General features: G+C 44.5%; 1 protein-coding gene across 1 annotated transcript in view; it reads right to left on the bottom strand.

Moving 5' to 3' along the window:
• The window catches only part of ZNF804A (zinc finger protein 804A), a 247,990-nt gene that overhangs the window by 39,031 nt on the left and 190,079 nt on the right, over positions 1-18,880 (bottom strand). Inside the window, exon 2 of the mRNA XM_056536568.1 lies at positions 12,260-12,403. Coding sequence (XP_056392543.1) covers positions 12,260-12,403 — 144 coding nt within the window. The remainder of the gene's footprint in view (positions 1-12,259; positions 12,404-18,880) is intronic.

The raw sequence follows: 18,880 nt of genomic DNA, 5'->3' as shown, positions 1-18,880 counted from the left end.
GAACGGTTAAAAGGATTTAATTGATCAGAATGCAACACGTTTCACTGCGCATGCGCAGTGAAACGCATTGCATTCTGGTCAATTAAATCCTTTTAACCATTCACCTGTTGTGGTCGTTTAGCGCAGTCGAGCCGGGTTCCCTTGAAGCCTTATCCTTTTCTGCCACAAATGTCTTTGAGGGTATTGTAGTGGCATTTCTAACAGTAAATGACCTCTCACCAAAAGATAAACTATCCAAAAGAAGCCTCTGAGAGCCTTTTAAGAGGTTTGGAAGCACATTTAGAGTACTTCAACACTTACTTCAACAGCAAAGGCTAAACTGTTGTTTGTATTTTCTTTTGGGAGAGAGAATTATTATGAGACTGGTGAATGCATTATTACTGATGATGTGTTACTAATATGGTAGGGAACTGAAGCTTGACTCTAATCTATAATGATTTCAATATCAAGCTTACATCTAACTTACATAAAGAAAAATTGATTTTCTAGATGCTTCTCTAATCGTGGATAAGAGGAAGCTCATTCAGACAAGAAAGGTTTATAGTACATTGGTTAATGCTTTTTTATCCACAACATCAGAACAACTGCTTCCTGACATCCTTATGGGTAAACTTATAAAGCATAAAATGCATCTTTAGAAAAGATTTCAATAAAAACAGTAACAACAATCTGAAGATGTAGCACAAAGGTTCAGAGACCATGGATACAGTTGGTACATTTTTCGACCAGTCTGCAACTTTTTACATGTGACACTCCTTTGACCAGATTCAAAATAATTATCCCCCCTTTTTTAAGTTAAGTACTTCTTTTTGAATCCTTGACTTGGCCCAAATTGGCAAAAATGTACCAATGCCATATAACTTTTGATATGATAGATGATACGACGATCACATGCAAGTGTTGATAAAAGTGCACATAAAATGTAGGCACAATTTATGTCAATATTGATAAATATGGGCATGTGAGTCCATGTCTATGAGTTATTGATCACATTTGCCCCTTTATTTTAGCAATCAGTGGGAGTCTTAGCACTCAGATCCCCATTGATCAAAATTATTTATTTTTACTGTGTTTAAAGGGGTACTCCGCCCCTGGAATCTTATACCCTATCCAAAGGATAGGGGATAAGATGTTAGATCACCGCGGTCCCGCTGCTGGGGACCCCGGGGAAACGCCGATGCGGCACCCCGCCATCATTACTGCACAGAGCGAGTTCACTCTGTGCGTAATGACGGGCGATACAGGGGCCGGAGCAGCGTGACGTCATGGCTCCGCCCCTCATGACATCACGGCCCGTCCCCTTAATGCAAATCTATGGCAGGGGGCGTGACGACCGCCACTCCCCCTCCCATAGACTTGTATTGGCGGGGGCGGGTCGCGACGTCACGAGGGGCGGAGCCGTGACGTCACGAGGTGCGGAGCCGTGACGTAACGATGCTCTGGCCCCTGTATTGCCCGTCATTACGTGCAGAGCGAACTCGCTCTGAGCAGTAATGATAGCGGGGTGCTGCAGCAGCGATCCCCGGGGTCCGCAGCAGCGGGACCCCGGCGATCTGACATCTTATCCCCTATCCTTTGGATAGGGGATAAGATGTCTAGGGGCGGAATACCCCTTTAAGTGCAGTTATAAAGATGGTTGTTTTAAGACTTAGCTCACATTGGGGGTTGCCCAGCGAAAACCATCTTATCCCCTATTCACAGGATAGGGGATAGGTAACTGATCGCTCTGGGACACGCACGATCTCTGGAACAGGACCCTGTTCCTCAGTGAGGAGCACAAGACGTGTTCATTCATTTCTACGGTAGCGCTGAAGAGACCGAGTACAGATTTCAGGTATCTCCTGTGCTTCCATAGAAATTAATGGAGCGGTGCCGTCTACTGAACATGCTCCTCCCTGAGAGCTAGGGTCCGGGGGATAGGGGATACATTTTTGCTGGACAGCACCTTAAAGGAGATTGAAAAATATAAAATATAAGGCTGGAAGGTCTGATCATACCTATGTCAGTTATATTTGTGATCTGTAATCTCCCCATATGTAAAGTGTACCTATTATGGCTCAGTTTTGTTAAATTCTTGAAAGACAATAAATATATAAGAGAAAACGAGAAATGACATGCCCCTAGTGCAGAATTGTTATATTTTTTGGGACCATAGGTGGAAGTAAATTGCCTTTACCAGATGGTGTTGCACTGTGGACACAACACCAGTAACAATCTAAACAGTATTGACTGGGTCAGCAGCCTCTCACCTGTTCGATCACTGTGTGCTTAGAGTGGTTGTGGTGTAGGAACATCAGTCTTTAATAATACTCTGAAATCTCTGTTTTCATTTTCACCTGGAGCATCAGTCACCGGCTGGTGACAACCAAAAAGGATCTATTCAGTGTGGTAAACTGGAAAATGTTTCTTTTTTTTTTTTTTTTTTTTTTTTTGCAATATATTTTTATTCAACATTTTCAGAATAACACAAAAACATATTAGAAATATCACGATCCCCATCTGGGAAAAATAACGGACCGCGATCCAACATACAATACAACAACTGTCTTAAAAATGACAAATACTGAGGTGTTGTAGTGAAGTGATGCAGGATTCCCTCTCTCCCCGAGGATTCAATAAGCTTAATCCTTACAGTCTAAACTGAATCAGGAAGCTGTAATGCCCCCAGCGTCCCTTTCAATGATTCCGTAAGGTACCATGTGGTGTGTCTAAAAGGATATACTATGTCGGCTACCTCCCGGGGATTATAGTGTGTAACAATGAACGGTGTCCACTTTTCGAAGAAACGTGCCGTGCCAGAGTTGCAATGGCGTTCAGCATCCAATCTGTCTACCCCTAAAAAGAACTTCAATTGAGTTATCAATAATTGCAGGTCCGGTACCCGGTCCTCCAACCACCGGAGAAACAAGCATCGGAGAGCAACCAGCAAGACCACATGTATTATTTTAGGGATCCTCTGGATCCCCGTCCGATCCTCCTCCGGAGGACGAAGCTGGTGAAATATAAGGGTCTGAACCTTAAAAGGAAGACTTACCCGCCAGTGGTCTCTGATGTAGGAGCAGACCGAGCGCCAGTAGCCAGCCGAGTGAGCACAGTCCCAGATCCCGTGAAAAAGATTTGTCATAGGTGTAAGACATTTGGGGCAGTGTGTTATACGCTCAGGGAAACAAGGCGACGGTGGGATATTAAAGCCGTACAAGGCTGCGTGGGAAACTTTAAAATAGGTCTCCCTCCATCGTTCATTGATAACCTGTTTACAAACCGCTTCCCATCCCGTAAGTATAGTCTCATGAATGTCTGGGTCCCCAGTCCATCTCTCCCATGTGGTAAACAGGCGTTTTGGGTCGAATTTTAAAAGTCTCCCCCGTAAAGCTAGGTATAATTGGGAAATGGAAGTCTTCCTCGGACCATCCCCCACTATGTCATCAAAAGAGTGGACAGGGGCTTCAACTGTCAGGTTCCTAAGTCGGGTCGAACAAAAGGAGTATAATTGATTTGCATAGATCAATTGAGTTTGGGGTAAAGAAAATTTTGTTACCATCTCTGCAGGTGAAAGCCATGACCTTCGATCCTCGTCCCACAAATCACTAGCCCTCAAAACCCCCTCCCTCTCCCAAAGAGCAAGCCAGGTAGATGAAGTCCCTTGAGAGAATTCAGGGTGTCCTCTGAGTGGCATTCGCTTGGACAACAAGTGCGATAGGCCAAAAGTCTTACGGAGTTCCTTCCATGTAATAATGGTATCCCTAAGGACCTGCGAGCTCTTGACCTGCGGGGGTAGCTTAGTGTAGGAAGTATGCAGTAGGGCTGTCAATGACCACGGTGCCGCCAGCTCTCGCTCAATCAATAGGTTAGAGAAGTATGATGAATCATGTAACCAATCCATCACATTGCGGAACAAGCATACCAAGTTGTAACCCCTCACATTGGGAAGGTTGACCCCCCCTTCCATCCTACACAGCATCAACTTTTTAAGCGCAATTCTGGGTCTCTTCCCATGCCATATGAATTTAGTGAATGCTGCGTTGAGTGTCCTGACATCTACGTGCTTCAGCAATATTGGGAGTGTCTGCAGAGGGTAAAGTAGCCTGGGAAAACTTATCATTTTCACCAGATGACAACGTCCCATAAAGGACAGCGGAAGGTCTTTCCACCGTGCCAACTCGTCCACTATCTTCTTAATCACCGGGGTAAAATTCAACGCATATAGTGTATCCGCGGTTCTCCCTATCCTAATCCCCAGGTAGAGAATGGAAGAAGTGCTATAAGTGATCCCTAAATCCCCAGCCATCCGCTCCCAGTGAGGCGGGCCCTTCCCCAAAGGAAGGAGCACACTTTTGGATGCGTTCACTTTATAGCCCATGAAACCTTCCACCCCGGCTAGAAAAGACAATACCTTGGGAACATCCCGCCCTGGGTCATCCAAGAACATTAGCACATCATCTGCAAACAAGGATATTTTGAGTTCTCTGGAACCCACCGCTATACCCTTGTACGTGTCCGAAGCGAGCAAAAAGCGCGCCAAGGGTTCAATTGCTAAATCAAACAAAAGGGGCGATAAAGGACACCCCTGTCGTGTCCCTCTATGCAGTTGGATATATGGAGACAAAAAGCCCGGGGTATACACCCTGGCTGCCAGGCCAGAATAGAGGTTTTCCAGGAAACCACTGAACCTCCCTGTGATACCAAAGCGTTCTAGAACCAAATGCAACCAATCCCACCGGACATTATCGAACACTTTTTCCGCATCTAGAGCGAGCAGTGCAGGGTGGGGCATAACCGCAGGCCTTCTGCCTACACTATCCATGACCGCTAGAACCTTCCGTATGTTCGTGACAGCTGAACGCGTTTTTACAAAGCCCACTTGATGATCCCCTATCAACTCGGGCAACAGTTTCGCTAACCGGTCCGCTAATATTTTGGTAAGTAATTTAACATCCTGATTAATAAGTGATATTGGACGATAGGAGCCAGGATCTAGCGGATCCTTGCCCGGCTTGGGGAGAACCTTAATGAAGGCTAGTTTTGCTCCCGCCGACAAGTTTCCACCAGACAGGACACCATTAAAGTAAGCCGTCAGGGCAGGAGTGACCTGATCAACTAGGGGTTTATAAAATTCCCCCGGATAACCGTCCGGTCCCGGGGCCTTCCCATTGGCTAGAGATCTGATAGCCCCCCTAACCTCTTCTACTGTGATGGCTATGTTCAGCTCTCGTCGTTGGTCCTCAGACAACTTTGGGAGACTCACTTTGTCCAAAAAGTCCCGGCCCTCTGTACCTGCGTCAGGTGGAGCGGAGTACAAGTCCGCATAGTAAGCACCCAATAGAGCACTTACAGCCTTCGGATCTCTACTAATTTGGCCCTGGGTGTCCTTCAGAGCAAGCACATGCGCGGATGAATGTGGGCCCTTCGCTAGTCTAGCCAGCAAGCGACCTGCCTTGTTTCCCTGTTTAAACAGCTGGAGATCGTAATGTGAGCGATAAACTCGCTCCCTCCTGTCTAACCATAGTTCATAGTCGGCACGTGCTGTCTGCCACGCCAGTTTATTGGGGGGGGTCGAGGAAGATACAAACTTGGAATATGCTGCGGCTAAGCGAGAACTGGCGGCCGCATGTCCCTCTTGCGACTTACGCTTTAACGTGGAATGATAGGCCATTATTTTACCTCTCAGGACTACCTTGGCTGTCTCCCAGAAAAGGGCAGGGTCCCCTTCATGTTGGGCATTGTCAATTTGAAATTCCAGCCACCACCCCCGAAGAAGATCTTGAAAAGACTCATCCTTCGCTAAATAAGAAGGGAAGCGAAACAAAAAGTCAGTCCCCTTCGGGTGTGATTGCCGAAATTCCAACACTACAGGGGAGTGGTCAGAAATGATCAGGTCAGAGATGTCCGTTACAGTCACCCTAGGGCAAAGGGAAGGACTTATCATGAGGTAATCAATTCGGGACCAGGAATTGTGTGTGTGGGAGTAGTGCGTATACTCACGACCATCGGGATGAAAATGTCTCCAGGCATCCACCAAGCCTGTACTGGACAGAAACGGTTGCAGGACCCTGTCACTCTGTCGGATGGCCACTGGCGTCGATGTCGCCCCTCTCCTGTCCACCAGAGGATCCACCACCGAGTTCAGGTCACCTCCAACCACTACCTGCAGACCTGCTCAACTAGTTAACTCATCTGTTAGGGAACGAAAGAAAGAGGCGTTATCTCCATTCGGTGCATATACATTATAAATAGCATAAGATTGCTCGCCATGTATTAAGGAAATATGGGAAAGACGTCCCGCATCATCATGTGTATGGGAGATCAAATGGTGTTGGAATGCCTTGTGTATCAGAATCAATACACCCGCCTTTCGGTCCACCGCCGGGGAACCATACACACTACCCACCCACAACTTCCTCATTCTAGGGAAATCGGTTGCGGTCAGATGTGTCTCCTGCAAAAGAACCACATCCGGCCTCAAGCGCTTGAGATATCGAAGGATGGACATTCTCTTCTGAGGTGATCTTAGACCCTTCACATTCCACGAAACAATTCTACACATCGTGAATACAGTGAGGAAGGGTAACAGTAATGCACAGGGAGACGTAGGGACACAACACAAAAACCCACCCAAGGCAAACTCCCAGGACTATGGGCAGACAGGGGAAGAGCAGGGATCGCCAGCGCAAGTTATCGAAGTACCTCAGCACATGACAAGAGCTCGCAGAAGGGGAGCGCCACAGTAATCCTAAACCTTTCAACTTAGAGTGTGCCCCTGCCTGCGCAGCTCGTAAGAAAAAAACATTTAAATTATAAAAAAAACATGAAAAAACCATATCTGTAACTCCAACAGTGAGGGAAGCCCTGTGTGGAAAAATGGCAACCCCCTGACTGGATGTGGACCTCACTTTTTTCAGACATGAGAGGAGACAGGAACACCCCTCCCCACACCCACCCGTACACATGACCCCGCCCCACTCCCGAAACATACCCATTAACGATATACAAAGAGCCGCCATGGTCCAATCTGTAATAATGGAACAGTCCCCTCAAAATATTATGGCCAATAACTCAAAATCTCAAGTCCCAAGAGTCAAGCACGGGGGATAAGGATGAACAATACCCGTTATACAGTGCAGTCCTATATTCTCAGCCGTGGTAGAAATGAGAGTAGCTTCTATGATGTCATCCTGGATCAGCTGCTCTGCAAGACCGTATGTCCGTGTACTTTATCGGAAGCTGGGGGAAAAGAAAGAAAAAAGAAAGAGAGGGGGGGTGCGTGGAAACAATAGCTGGAAGACCGGGATTCAGTCCGGTGACGAGGATCTGCTACTACGGCTTCTGCTCCTCCGTTTTGGAGACTTCTTTCTCTTCCTTCCCTCTGCAGGTGATCGGTCCCTCCCCTCCTTACGACGGGCGGGTCTCTGTGCCAGGGGACCTTGATCTCTTGAGGGGTCCTGGCGGGCAGGTGAATGTCTGGGGTGTCTCTGGTGGTCCGCTAGCACATCTCGCAGTTCCGCCTCGGCTGCTGACGGAGTCTGGTAGGAGCGAAAAGATCCATCCGGCATGTGCACTTTTAATGTGGCTGGGTATTGCAGTTGAAAGCGGCGTTTGGCATTGTATAAGGCAGTGCAAACATTGCTGAAAGCTTTCCTTCTCTTCGCTACATCAGCCGAAAAATCTTCAAATATCAGCATCTTCTTGTTACGGAATGTCAGAGGTGTTGTGCGCTTTCGAAACGCTCTCAGGATGCTAACCTTGTCGTTGTAGTCGAACAGTTTAAATATGACTTGACGCGGACGGCTATCTACACCCGCCTTGGAAGCAACATTACGGTCAGGCAATTTGCCTATACGGTGTGCCCTCTCCACCCTGCATTTGTGTGGCAGACCCAGCGCCTTAGGTAGATCACTCTCGCAAAAATCTTGAAGGTCCGCAGGAAGGAGCGACTCAGTAACGCCTACCAAACGCAGATTGCTGCGCCGCGAACGGTTCTCTAAATCTTCCAGCTTTCCGCTAACATAGCATAAATCTGTGTCCATTTGGCGCAATTTAGTAGACAGGCCGCTGTTCTCATCCTCAAGCGCAACAATTCTATGCTCCATTTCGCCAATGCGGCCCTCCTGAGCGCCCAAATCCGTGCGTATCTGCGTTAGGGTGTCACGTATGGTATTTTCTAAAGTTTTCTGTATCGTGGGGGTGATGAGAGAAACTAGCGCTGCGGCCAGTGCCTGTAGATCAGGGTGGGCCGGTAAACCCCCCACAGAGGGTCCTGCGGCCATGGCATCTGAGAGCTGGACCCCCAGACCAGGGGACTCTGCAAGTTGAGAGAACAGGAGTTGGCTACCAGTCACTTCCATTGCAGCAGAAATAGAGGCGCCGTTTGTGGTCTCGTGCTGAGGGGTAGGGGGGCGGGGGGGCCCAGAGGGTGCAGGAGATGCGTGCAATCCAGAGACTGCCGGGCCCTGAGGTCCCTTGTGGACAAATTTATCCATGACCTGGCTGTTATGTCCGTTATGTAGTCACTCCCTAAAGTCAGTGTGGGAATGCCCTGTTGCAATAGCAGCTCAGCAGGGGACAGGGAAGAATAGTCAGTGGTGGCTCAGAGGGGCCAAGATGGCGCTGAGTGGCGCTGTGCAGGTAACCAGCTGAGTGCACCCGATGAGGGCCCCCTCTCCCCGCACCGGAGCTTGTCCTGACTGCGGGCACCTGTTTTTGTGCTCACCGGGTTTTCCGCCGTCTTCCTCAGGCCGCCCAGCTGTAATCCCGGTCCTTTCTCCGGCGCCCGCTATCGCAGTCAGCTTCCGGAACTCCGAGATCGCTGCGCTGCCCGGTAAAGCACGGGGAGTGAGATCTTCGCTGCTGGCTGGTCTCCGGAGCCCTCACGGGGGAGCAGGTTCGTGCAGGGACCGCGAGCGGGGCAAAGTCGCCCGGTACTGTGCCGTTCTGGGGTGTGGGGTACAGGAGCTCCGTCTCTCCGCTCCTCACATGGCCGCGCCGGAACCGGAAGTGGAAAATGTTTCTTATGAGGCATTCATAACGTGTTTCCAGTTAGACCCTGACTCTTTATCAGTGCACTGATAAAGAGTCAGGTTCTGACTCGAAACATGTTGTGCATGCTTCCTTATAAACATTTTCCTGTTTTCTAGGGAAAGTTTTGATTGTGTGCCACCTACAGATCAAGGCCAATTGCCAAAACTAAAGTTGAGGAGGACGCTGTCCCTACGTTTTTTTTTTACCTGTTAATATACATATTGCTTTGATGCTTTTCCGTGCATTTAAATATTTTTTACTCCAAAATATTGTTCTGTTTTTAATAGGGGGTACCCTTTTGTATTTGACATAATATTGTGCTATGTTAGTCAAATGACTCAGGAAAATTGTCTATTTCTCTTTGTCTCTTTCTGTATTTTGATATTGTATTTTAATATTGATGATTCTTGATGAATACGATTTTTCATCTTTGATAAATGTATTGGCTTCCTTTTTGGTTACATCTTTTGACTCTGTTATATCTTTTGGTAATTAATATACAGTTGAAGGTCATTGTAAGAAATCATGTTGTACCCGTGGCATGCAATACTCCCCTGAGATGTCTATACAAAAACAGATGCTTACGCTGCAGTTGTTCTCTGGTGTTGCTCCACATCTCTCTGCATTACTTAGGAAGATGCCCTGAGCACTTGACTTCAGTACTTTGATTTTATTAACAGTGAGCAGCCGTACTCTGCTAAGAGTAAATAAGTAAGGATGCAATATCCATCTATACATTAACTTCTTTAGTGCCAATATGTGACGTGCCTAGTCTAGATATTTTAAAAGAGGAATCGGCCTCTACGTTTTCCACTTTAAAGCCAAAAAATGTGCTGCCCCTGAATTAGTAATGATCATTTATACGGCACTGCATGCAGCGTTGTGACAGTGACAGGAATGGTGGCCGGGGATCGCTATATTTCCCAAAGGTACCTGTCATATGTAGCAACAAGGTTTCAGGAGGTATATATCTTATCCAAAGAAAGCTGGGTGAAATATGGAAAAATCCAGTAAAGAGTTAAATCTCTAGTAAACCACAGCTGCTAGGGACTTCTGATAAGTCCTATTTTTGGGCCTGGGTTTTTATGGTTTTTATTCAGCTTTCTAAGCCACAACAGCTAGTTGGATGAGCCCAGATCAGCACAGGTGCTGAAGTTAACTCATCACTAGGCAATAAGAATAGCTTAGAGTCAGCCTCTCTAAAGGCTGAGAGGAATCTGACCCTCAGAAGGAAGTTGTACTGCAGAATGCTGCAGTCTCAAAAAGTGGGTTATGTTGCAAGTGCCAGTTGAGTGAGGTAACACATTTGGGGTTTGATTTGTCGAGTAGCCGGTAGTAAGCTACCTGTATAGTGAGGGTAAGTTGAAGTGTTTAGTTAGAGCTGGGCAAGAAGATTTTGTTTTGGGTTTTTACCAATGTGCATATGACTTTGTTCTTTTAACTGTGTTGCTGTTAGTGTTGAGAGGCATAGGCCATATTTGAATTCGCGAATATTCGCGAATATATGGACGAATATTCGTCATATATTCACGAATATTCGCATATTCGTAATATTCAATTTTCGCATATGCGAAAATACGTGTATGCGAAAATTAGCATATGCAAAAAGTAACATATACAAAAATCAGTACAAGTAAAAATTCGCGTATGCGAAAATGCGCATATGTTAATTTTCGCATATGCGAAAATTCGCACACCAATGTCACACAGTAGTATTAGAGCCTTCTTTACACCACACAAGCTGGAAGCAGAGAGGGATGATCACTGTGCTGTGTACTGTGAAAAAAACAAACAAACGAATATTCGTAATTACGAATATATAGCGCTATATTCGCGAATATTCGCGAATTTGCGAATATGCGATATTCGCGAATAAAATTCGCCAGCAACACTAGGTACTGTCTCAGACTACTGTTTACTGCTGTTTGCCCATCTCTACTGAGCTAAACTCTCACAGTGTATATACACCCAGATTAGCCAATGTTCCAAAGATAACATAGAAAAGCAAAAGCACATATAGGCGCACACCAAAGCTATCTCATCAATGCTTTATTAAGGTACATATCATAAATAAGACCACAGGGGTGCCCCTTAGGAAGTTGCTTGGAGTGACGGAATGTGTGGGGACCTGTGGGGAACACCCACTCCTTGCATTATATTGCGATGTATTTTTTTCCCTTGACCGTGCACTTTGTATTGAATGAGCTAATATTTATGCAGCTGCTATTGATTGTGCAATAATGTATTTACTAATGTGTTATTATGCATAGGGGTTCATTGGTCTAAGAGGGATTGGTCTAATACTGTATTATTGGGATAGGCGGGTGTCCCTGTGAGGGAGCCACAAGGAAACTGGGGTTCCCCTTTGTGGCTGAGGGCGGCTATGAGTCATCTGGCCCCATTGTTTTTAGTGTTTTTAAATGTGTGGTCTTATTTATGATATGTACCTTAATAAAGCATTGATGAGATAGCTTTGGTGTGCACCTATATGTACTTTTGCTTTTTTTGATTGTTCCACTTGCGACTAACAGACCAAGGTCAGTGTACTTAAATTCATTAAGTGTTTAACTTTTCCATATTTCGAGTCTCTTCTCTTGTAAGTCATAAATGCATACAATATATGATACATTTATGACTGTTAAGGTGCCCATACACACCAAACCAGCTGATTATAGTTGGACTGGCCATCATGTGTGGAGGAGCCTTCCAATTCTTCCCCAATGGGATACTTTGTTTTATTTCATATAAAATAACAGTAATAATTTTGATTTGAATGTGCCAGATACTTTGTTTCCATAAGAGGTAAGCTGCTGCTGGAGATATCTGACAGTGACCTACGTACCTCTGCATACTCAAATAAGCATGCACGCTCAGCCAAGCATGGAAGTTTATGGTGGAATCAAAAGGAATACATACCTGTTGGCTGAAAGAGTGTCCAGCCAACAGTTATTTAATGTCAATGATTGCCTTTAGAGTCCATGCACATACAATACTTTTAGAGAAGAGTATCAGCATAATGTGAATTATATAGAATTAAATATGAGTAACTGAGAAAAAAAACTAAGTGCCCTAATAGGAAACCAAAGGCCCATGTAATGTATTTACAGTGTGCCTATAGCTGTATATGGGTGCTATATTACAGATCTGTACAACACAAATCTGTAATACAACTGTGTATATAAGACCTTTATAAGAACATTTGAAAAAAAAAAAAAAAGAAGTAATAGAGATGATAAAGTCTTACCTGTTTGTGTGCATGATCATAGGAATTGATATGGTTATCGAATTCCTGATGCTTATAATATTGCTTATCACACAGCTCACAGTAGAAATTTGCCTTCAGGGATTCCAATGCATTTCCTCTTGAATTTTCCTTTTCAGACAAGTCCTTTAAGAAAAGAATCGAGGAAATTATTGATTTGCTGAAGTGATGAAAATTGTGATATGTTAGGTGATTAGACCAATGTTTTCATATACGTTTTGGGGTTTTTAATGGAATCAATGCACGATAGCACATCTACTGTGCCCTTGCCAAGTATGCTCAAAGTATGGCCATAAAGATAAATGCTCTCTTTAAAGTAGTCGAATTTATGGATTGTTTATGTCCACCCCCATCTTAACAAGAAAAATGAGATACAGACAATGTAGACATAAGGACTAATAAAAAAAAAAAGGTAAATGTGTTCTTTTTGTTCTGATATATCTGGATTCTAAATAAAGCCTATAACTCTGTTCCTCTCTCGACAGGAACACCCTGCCAACAGATTAATAACATGCATCAATTCAGCTGCACAGTCCGAGCCTTGTCTTCCCATGAAACTACAATATTTCACCAGTTATAGTAGAATCGTACCCCAAAAAAGAAAAGAAGTATTTTTCTAGTAAGTAAGGACCCAATCTTCTTACAGTCAATAAAACTGATGAACTGCTGACTCATGGGGAAGATATCTGACGTATATTGAATTGCACAAGTGACTTTTTACAACCCCTTCAAAATGAGTCTGTTAGTAGATTTATAATGCCTCAACCACGGCAGATGAAATCCCATAAAGGCATCGTCATCACTAACAATTACGATTTATTCTGAAAGTCTGCTGCTTTTAGAGACAAATAGTTTAAAACAGAGCCATACCACTAGGGAAGGGTCCAGGAGGCAGTTCCTCCAGCTTTTTCCCTGCCCAGCTAAGCTTGAATGACAGGTCTCTCAGCTTTGTCTATAAGGAAAGACCTGTCAATCAAGATGGGTCAGGCATTGGGGGGAGCTGGGGTGACCACCTCTTGGACACTTCATGCACAGTAAAACTAAGTTGTAAGTAATGAGCCTGTCAGGATTCCCTTCAGATTTCCTGACAGATTCCCTTTAAAGAGTACCTCTCATGATTTTGTTAAATTTTAAAATCCTCCAAGTTCACTGTCCCCATCATGATAAACCACCCCCTGCCTTTATTTTTATTATTGTTTAGTTTTCTACCTCGATATTGCTCTGTATTTTCTGCTCAGTCAGATTCACAGACTGGGAAGGGGTGTTCCCCAGCAGGTGTGCCAGCATTTGCAGCCATACAGGGGAGAACTTCCTCCCTTACTCTGCTACACACAGCCCACAGAAGTTCAGTGTGTGAGCTGAGCTTTGATTGGCTAAGGCTGCACAAACCCTTCTCAGCACTTCAGACTATATTTTCTGATTTTTGACTTCATCCAGGCCAGCAGGAGTCCAAAGTCTGTGCAAGAGATGGGGGTAATGTGCTCTGGACAAGTAGGGAGACACCTAGTGGCAACTTTTTTAAACACAAAGAAAACATAGAAAACTTCATTTTTTTTTAAATCAAAGTACATTATAAAGATTTTTTATTTACCTTAAGGAGTGCAATAGCAAAAATTAGTTTTAAGCTAGATATAGAATCACATATATAGCTTATACAATCAACAACAAGCATTCCAATAATACATTTTTTTTTTATAAATTGAAATGTGTTCTAAAAATGTATCAGGCATTTTAAAAAGTGATATTTGCTAATTATTGTTATTGTCATATTCCTAGCAAATAATTATAATCTGTTACATAAAGTTTTATGGAAGGCAAGGCGAGTGATGTGTTTAATCAAGTCTAGGCATGAATGCTTACTAATAATGAACATTCCAGTAATGAAACAAAAATTGTGAATATTCTTTGTCCATGAAGGAATTTTCTCCATGTTGCAGGTGATGGATTTTATAGAAAGTATATGGAGAGAAGCCCTTAGCTGAGCACTCATTCACTCATTCTAGTGATCTGTGGGGGTTTCAGCACACTGGCCCCGACCAATCAAAACACGTTTCTATGTCATGTCAAAACTTTTTTTTTTACATGACAGGGACATTAATGGCACTTGGCATGCATTAAATAATCTATAAATAAAACTTTTTGTCCTAATTCCCATAATATGCCTTATTGCACTAGACATAACACAATGTGGCAGAATTTGAATACTTATTATGTTAAAATATGGTGTATATGATGCGCAACACTTTTTTCACCTATTTTAAAACTGTAATGAAAAAGAGGCTTGTGGCCAAGAAAAGTTTTAAAATGCCACACATTTATTGCTGGTTAGGGAGAGACACTGGACATGTTCCCCGTTTTGGAAACTGGTGGAGGTCCCAGTTGTCAGACATCTAGCCATGTCACTTATTCAGCAACAGAAGAATGCAGCAGCACACTGCCAGCACAAAGATATAGATGAAACATGAATATACAGTTAAAACATGGAGAGCTATACAGCTATGGTGTAATAGATGCAAATGTGAAACTATGAAATAGTGAGGCACTTAGCTCGCAAATTTGTCTCCGCCGGCGGTCAAATAGCTTGGACCGTCCCACCGCGATAAGGTGGCCTCATGGGACGGACCCTACACTGTGAATATGCCTCTGTGTGAACAGGTCAGTAAGCATGGCAGGGTCTGGAACATCCAAGACACCTTATATACACACCTGATAGAGGTGGGTGGGGTGCAAGGCCAACATGGAGGTAGCCACTCCCCCGTATGTGCAATACAGACAAAGAATTAGTCAGACAGCACTTTAGTTGATACCAAACTATTATATGGACCTGGCCTACAGGTGCACGCTACTAGGCTAGATATACAGCAACAGAAGAATGCAGCAGCACACTGCCAGCACAAAGATATAGATGAAACATGAATATGCAGTTAAAACATGGAGAGCTATACAGCTATGGTGTAATAGATGCAAATGTGAAACTATGAAATAGTGAGGCACTTAGCTCACAAATTTGTCTCCGCCGGCGGTCAAATAGCTTGGACCGTCCCACCGTGATAAGGTAGCCTCCTTGGGACGGACCCTACACTGTGAATATGCCTCTGTGTGAACAGTTCAGTAAGCATGGCAGGGTCTGGAACATCCAAGACACTTTATATACACACCTGATAGAGTTGGGTGGGGTGCAAGGCAACATGGAGGTAGCCACTCCCCCGTATGTACAATACAGACAAAGAATAAGTCAGCCAGCACTTTAGTTGATACCAAACTATTATATGGACCTGGCCTACAGGTGCACGCTACTAGGCTAGATATACAGCAACAGAAGAATGCAGCAGCACACTGCCAGCACAAGGATATAAGTGAAACATGAATATGCAGTTAAAACATGTCACTTATTCAGCTAGGTATTGTTAGGATACCCATAAAGCATTACATGAATACTTTACAAAGATAGATAAATATGACATTTCATAAATACTTAAATAATCTGCAATAGTGGCTGATTTTGCGTGGACCCATTGAAGTCAATGGTAACTAAATCTGCTGTGGGTTTTTTCTGCTGCAGACAACCCACAGCTGATTAGTTACTTGTGAACCTACCTTAAAGGGGTACTCCGCCTCTAGACATCTTATCCCCTATCCAAAGGATAGGGGGAAAGATGTCAGATCACCGGGGTCCCACTGCTGGGGACCCCCGGGATCGCCGCTGCGGCACCACGCTATCATTACTGCACAGAGGGAGTTGGCTCTGTGCGTAATGACGGGCGATACAGGGGACGGAGCAGCGTGATGTCATGGCTCCGCCCCTCGTGACATCACAGCCGGCCTCCGTAATGCAAGTCTATGGCAGGGGGCGTGATGAGGCGGTGGACCGTGACATCACGAGGGGCGGAGCCGGGAACTCACGATGCTCCAACCCCTGTATTGCCCGCCATTACGCGCAGAGCGAACTCGCTCTGTGCAGTAATGAAAGCGCGGTGCCGCAGCAGCGATCCCGGGGTCCCCAGCAGTGGGATCTTATCCCCTATCCCTTTGGATAGGGGGATTAGATGTCTAGGGGCAGAGTACCCCTTAAAAGGACAAGGTGTGCTCAATCAAAATTACTTATATGAATCACCTGAAGTAACGCATCATGAATGAATGTGCTTAAGTTGAAATTCATCACATTGAAGATGTTCTAAAATAGATTAAATAAAATGTTATTAAAAATATTTTGTTGAATATGTGCATTTTGCCTACGGGTCCAGATCTTAGGGACACCCTGTAGAATGGACATACGGTACTGTATATAATTATGTTAGTGATGTAGAATGGACTTGTATTGCAGTTAGAGATGAGCGAATTTACAGTAAATTCGATTCGTCACGAACTTCTCGGCTCAGCCGTTGATGATTTTTCCTGCATAAATTAGTTCAGCTTTCCGGTGCTCCCGTGGGCTGGAAAAGGTGGATACAGTCCTAGGAGACTCTTTTCTAGGACTGTATCCACCTTTTCCAGCCCACCGGAGCACCTGAAGGCTGAACTAATTTATGCAGGAAAAGCCATCAACTGCCGAGCCGAGAAGTTCGTGACAAATCGAATTTACTGTAAATTCGCTCATCTCTAATTGCAGTGTACAAGAGGCCTGAGTCCTTTTACAGTTTTAAAAGTATCTGTAACTTACTTTCCAGGTTACGTTAGCATTTTCTACAGTGACACATGATCTAATATTGGATATCAGCTGGCTCCACGCCTGAAATACACTCTGAACTACACCAAAGTTATTCTTTGTCATCGTCACAATTTTGATTACAGAATAGATAACTGGCACTTTGCCTTTATACCAAAAGGTGGTTTTTGAGCCAAAGTCCAAAATCTCTTATTAAATATTGGCAAGTTTTCCCAATAAGGTGATTAAATCTATTATTCAGCCAGGATTAGTTATGCTTTGTACTTTGCAAAGCCACAGCTATTAATCTATGCATAATAATCTAATTATGGGAACGGAGAGCGAAGCATCGGTACAATGGCTTATGATGTGACTCCACCAAGCAGTGATGACTGCAACATTTGTAATGATAAGTGGTTTAGAGGGCCAAAAATGGTAGAACCCTGAATGCAACTGATAGGGTTTAGGTAAAGGAATCATCATGAGACATGCAGCACTCCCACAAGTTACAAGAGTAATACATTCCAGGACTATATGGAGGAGTGTGGAATTGATTCAAAACCCCCAAACATATGAAAAAATAAAGAGTAAAGGTACATATGCAGATGAGTAATACAGATAAATATGTCCTTTCATAAAATAGTCAGATAGAGTTGCTGAAAATTGTGTCACTTTTTATTGTGAGGACAGGAGCTTCCTCTGGATCCTGTATTCCTTAAATGCATTTTTTGCTACCGAAGTGTCAGCAGAGAGCACGGTGGTCAGACAGAAAGGAAATTCAAAAAGAAAAGAACTTCCTCTGTAGTATACAGTAACTGATAACTACTAATAGGATTAAGATTTTTTAATAGAAGTACCGTATTTTTCACCCTATAGGACGTACCGGCGTATAAGACGCACCCAATTTATAGGTGCAAAATCTAAAAAAATAAAGATTCTGAACCCAATAGTGGTCTTCAACCTGCGGACCTCCAGATGTTGCAAAACTACAACTCCCAGCATGCCCGGACAGCCGTTGGCTGTCCGGGCATCCTGGGAGTTAAAGTTTTGCAACATCTGGAGGTCCGCAGGTTGAAGACCACTGCATAGGAGGTAATACTCACACTCACGAGGTAATACTCACGAGGTAATACTCACGCCCCGCCGCTCCGGACGCGTCACCGCTGCCCTGGATGTCGCTCCATCGCTGTCGCCGTGTCCCCGTCGCTCCGGAACGTCTCTGCTGCCGGCCGGGTATCCTCGCTCTCTGTCGCCGCCATAACGTCGTTATGCACACCGACGCACGTGCGCGACGACGTGATGACGAGGAAGGAGAGCGCCGGCCATACAGGGGATCCCGGCATGGAGCAGACACCGAGGAGGCAGGTAAGGTCCCTCCCGGTGTCCTGTAAGCACTAACCCGGCTGTTCAGTCGGGCTGTTCGGGACCGCGGCGGTCCCGAACAGTGCGACTGAACAGCCGGGTTAGTGTTATTTTCGCTTCAGACACGGCGGTCAGCTTTGATCGCCGCGTCTGAAGGGTTAATAAAGGGCATCACTGCGATCGGTGATGTCCTGTATTAGCCGCGGGTCCCACCATTGATGGGACCGCCGCGATAGGGGTGTATTCGCCGTATAAGACGCACCAACTTTTCCCCCCAAAAAAATACGGTAATTTACAAATCTGTTTAACTTTCTGGCACCAGTTGATTTAAAAAAAAAAAAAATAAGATTTTCCAGCAGAATACCCCTTTAAGAATATCTCCCTTTATTTTATGGTTAAATTTATGGAAATAAAATGAAACAAATATATCTATCTATCTAAAAAATGTAGAAATAGCAGAACAACCCAATAGACAGGTGCAAGCAGGTGGCTGAAATTTTGTATACTAATTTTGTTTCTTGCTTTTTTTGCAGTGGCATGATGGGAGAAGAGTCTTCACTCACCGGACTGTAAATTTATGTATTCATTTGCATTAC

The sequence above is a fragment of the Hyla sarda genome, chromosome 8 (genome assembly GCF_029499605.1).
Source record: "Hyla sarda isolate aHylSar1 chromosome 8, aHylSar1.hap1, whole genome shotgun sequence".
Classification (NCBI taxonomy): Eukaryota; Metazoa; Chordata; class Amphibia; order Anura; family Hylidae; genus Hyla; species Hyla sarda.
The sequence above is the reverse complement of the archived record's forward strand: the minus strand, read 5'-3'. Positions and strand labels throughout refer to the sequence as shown.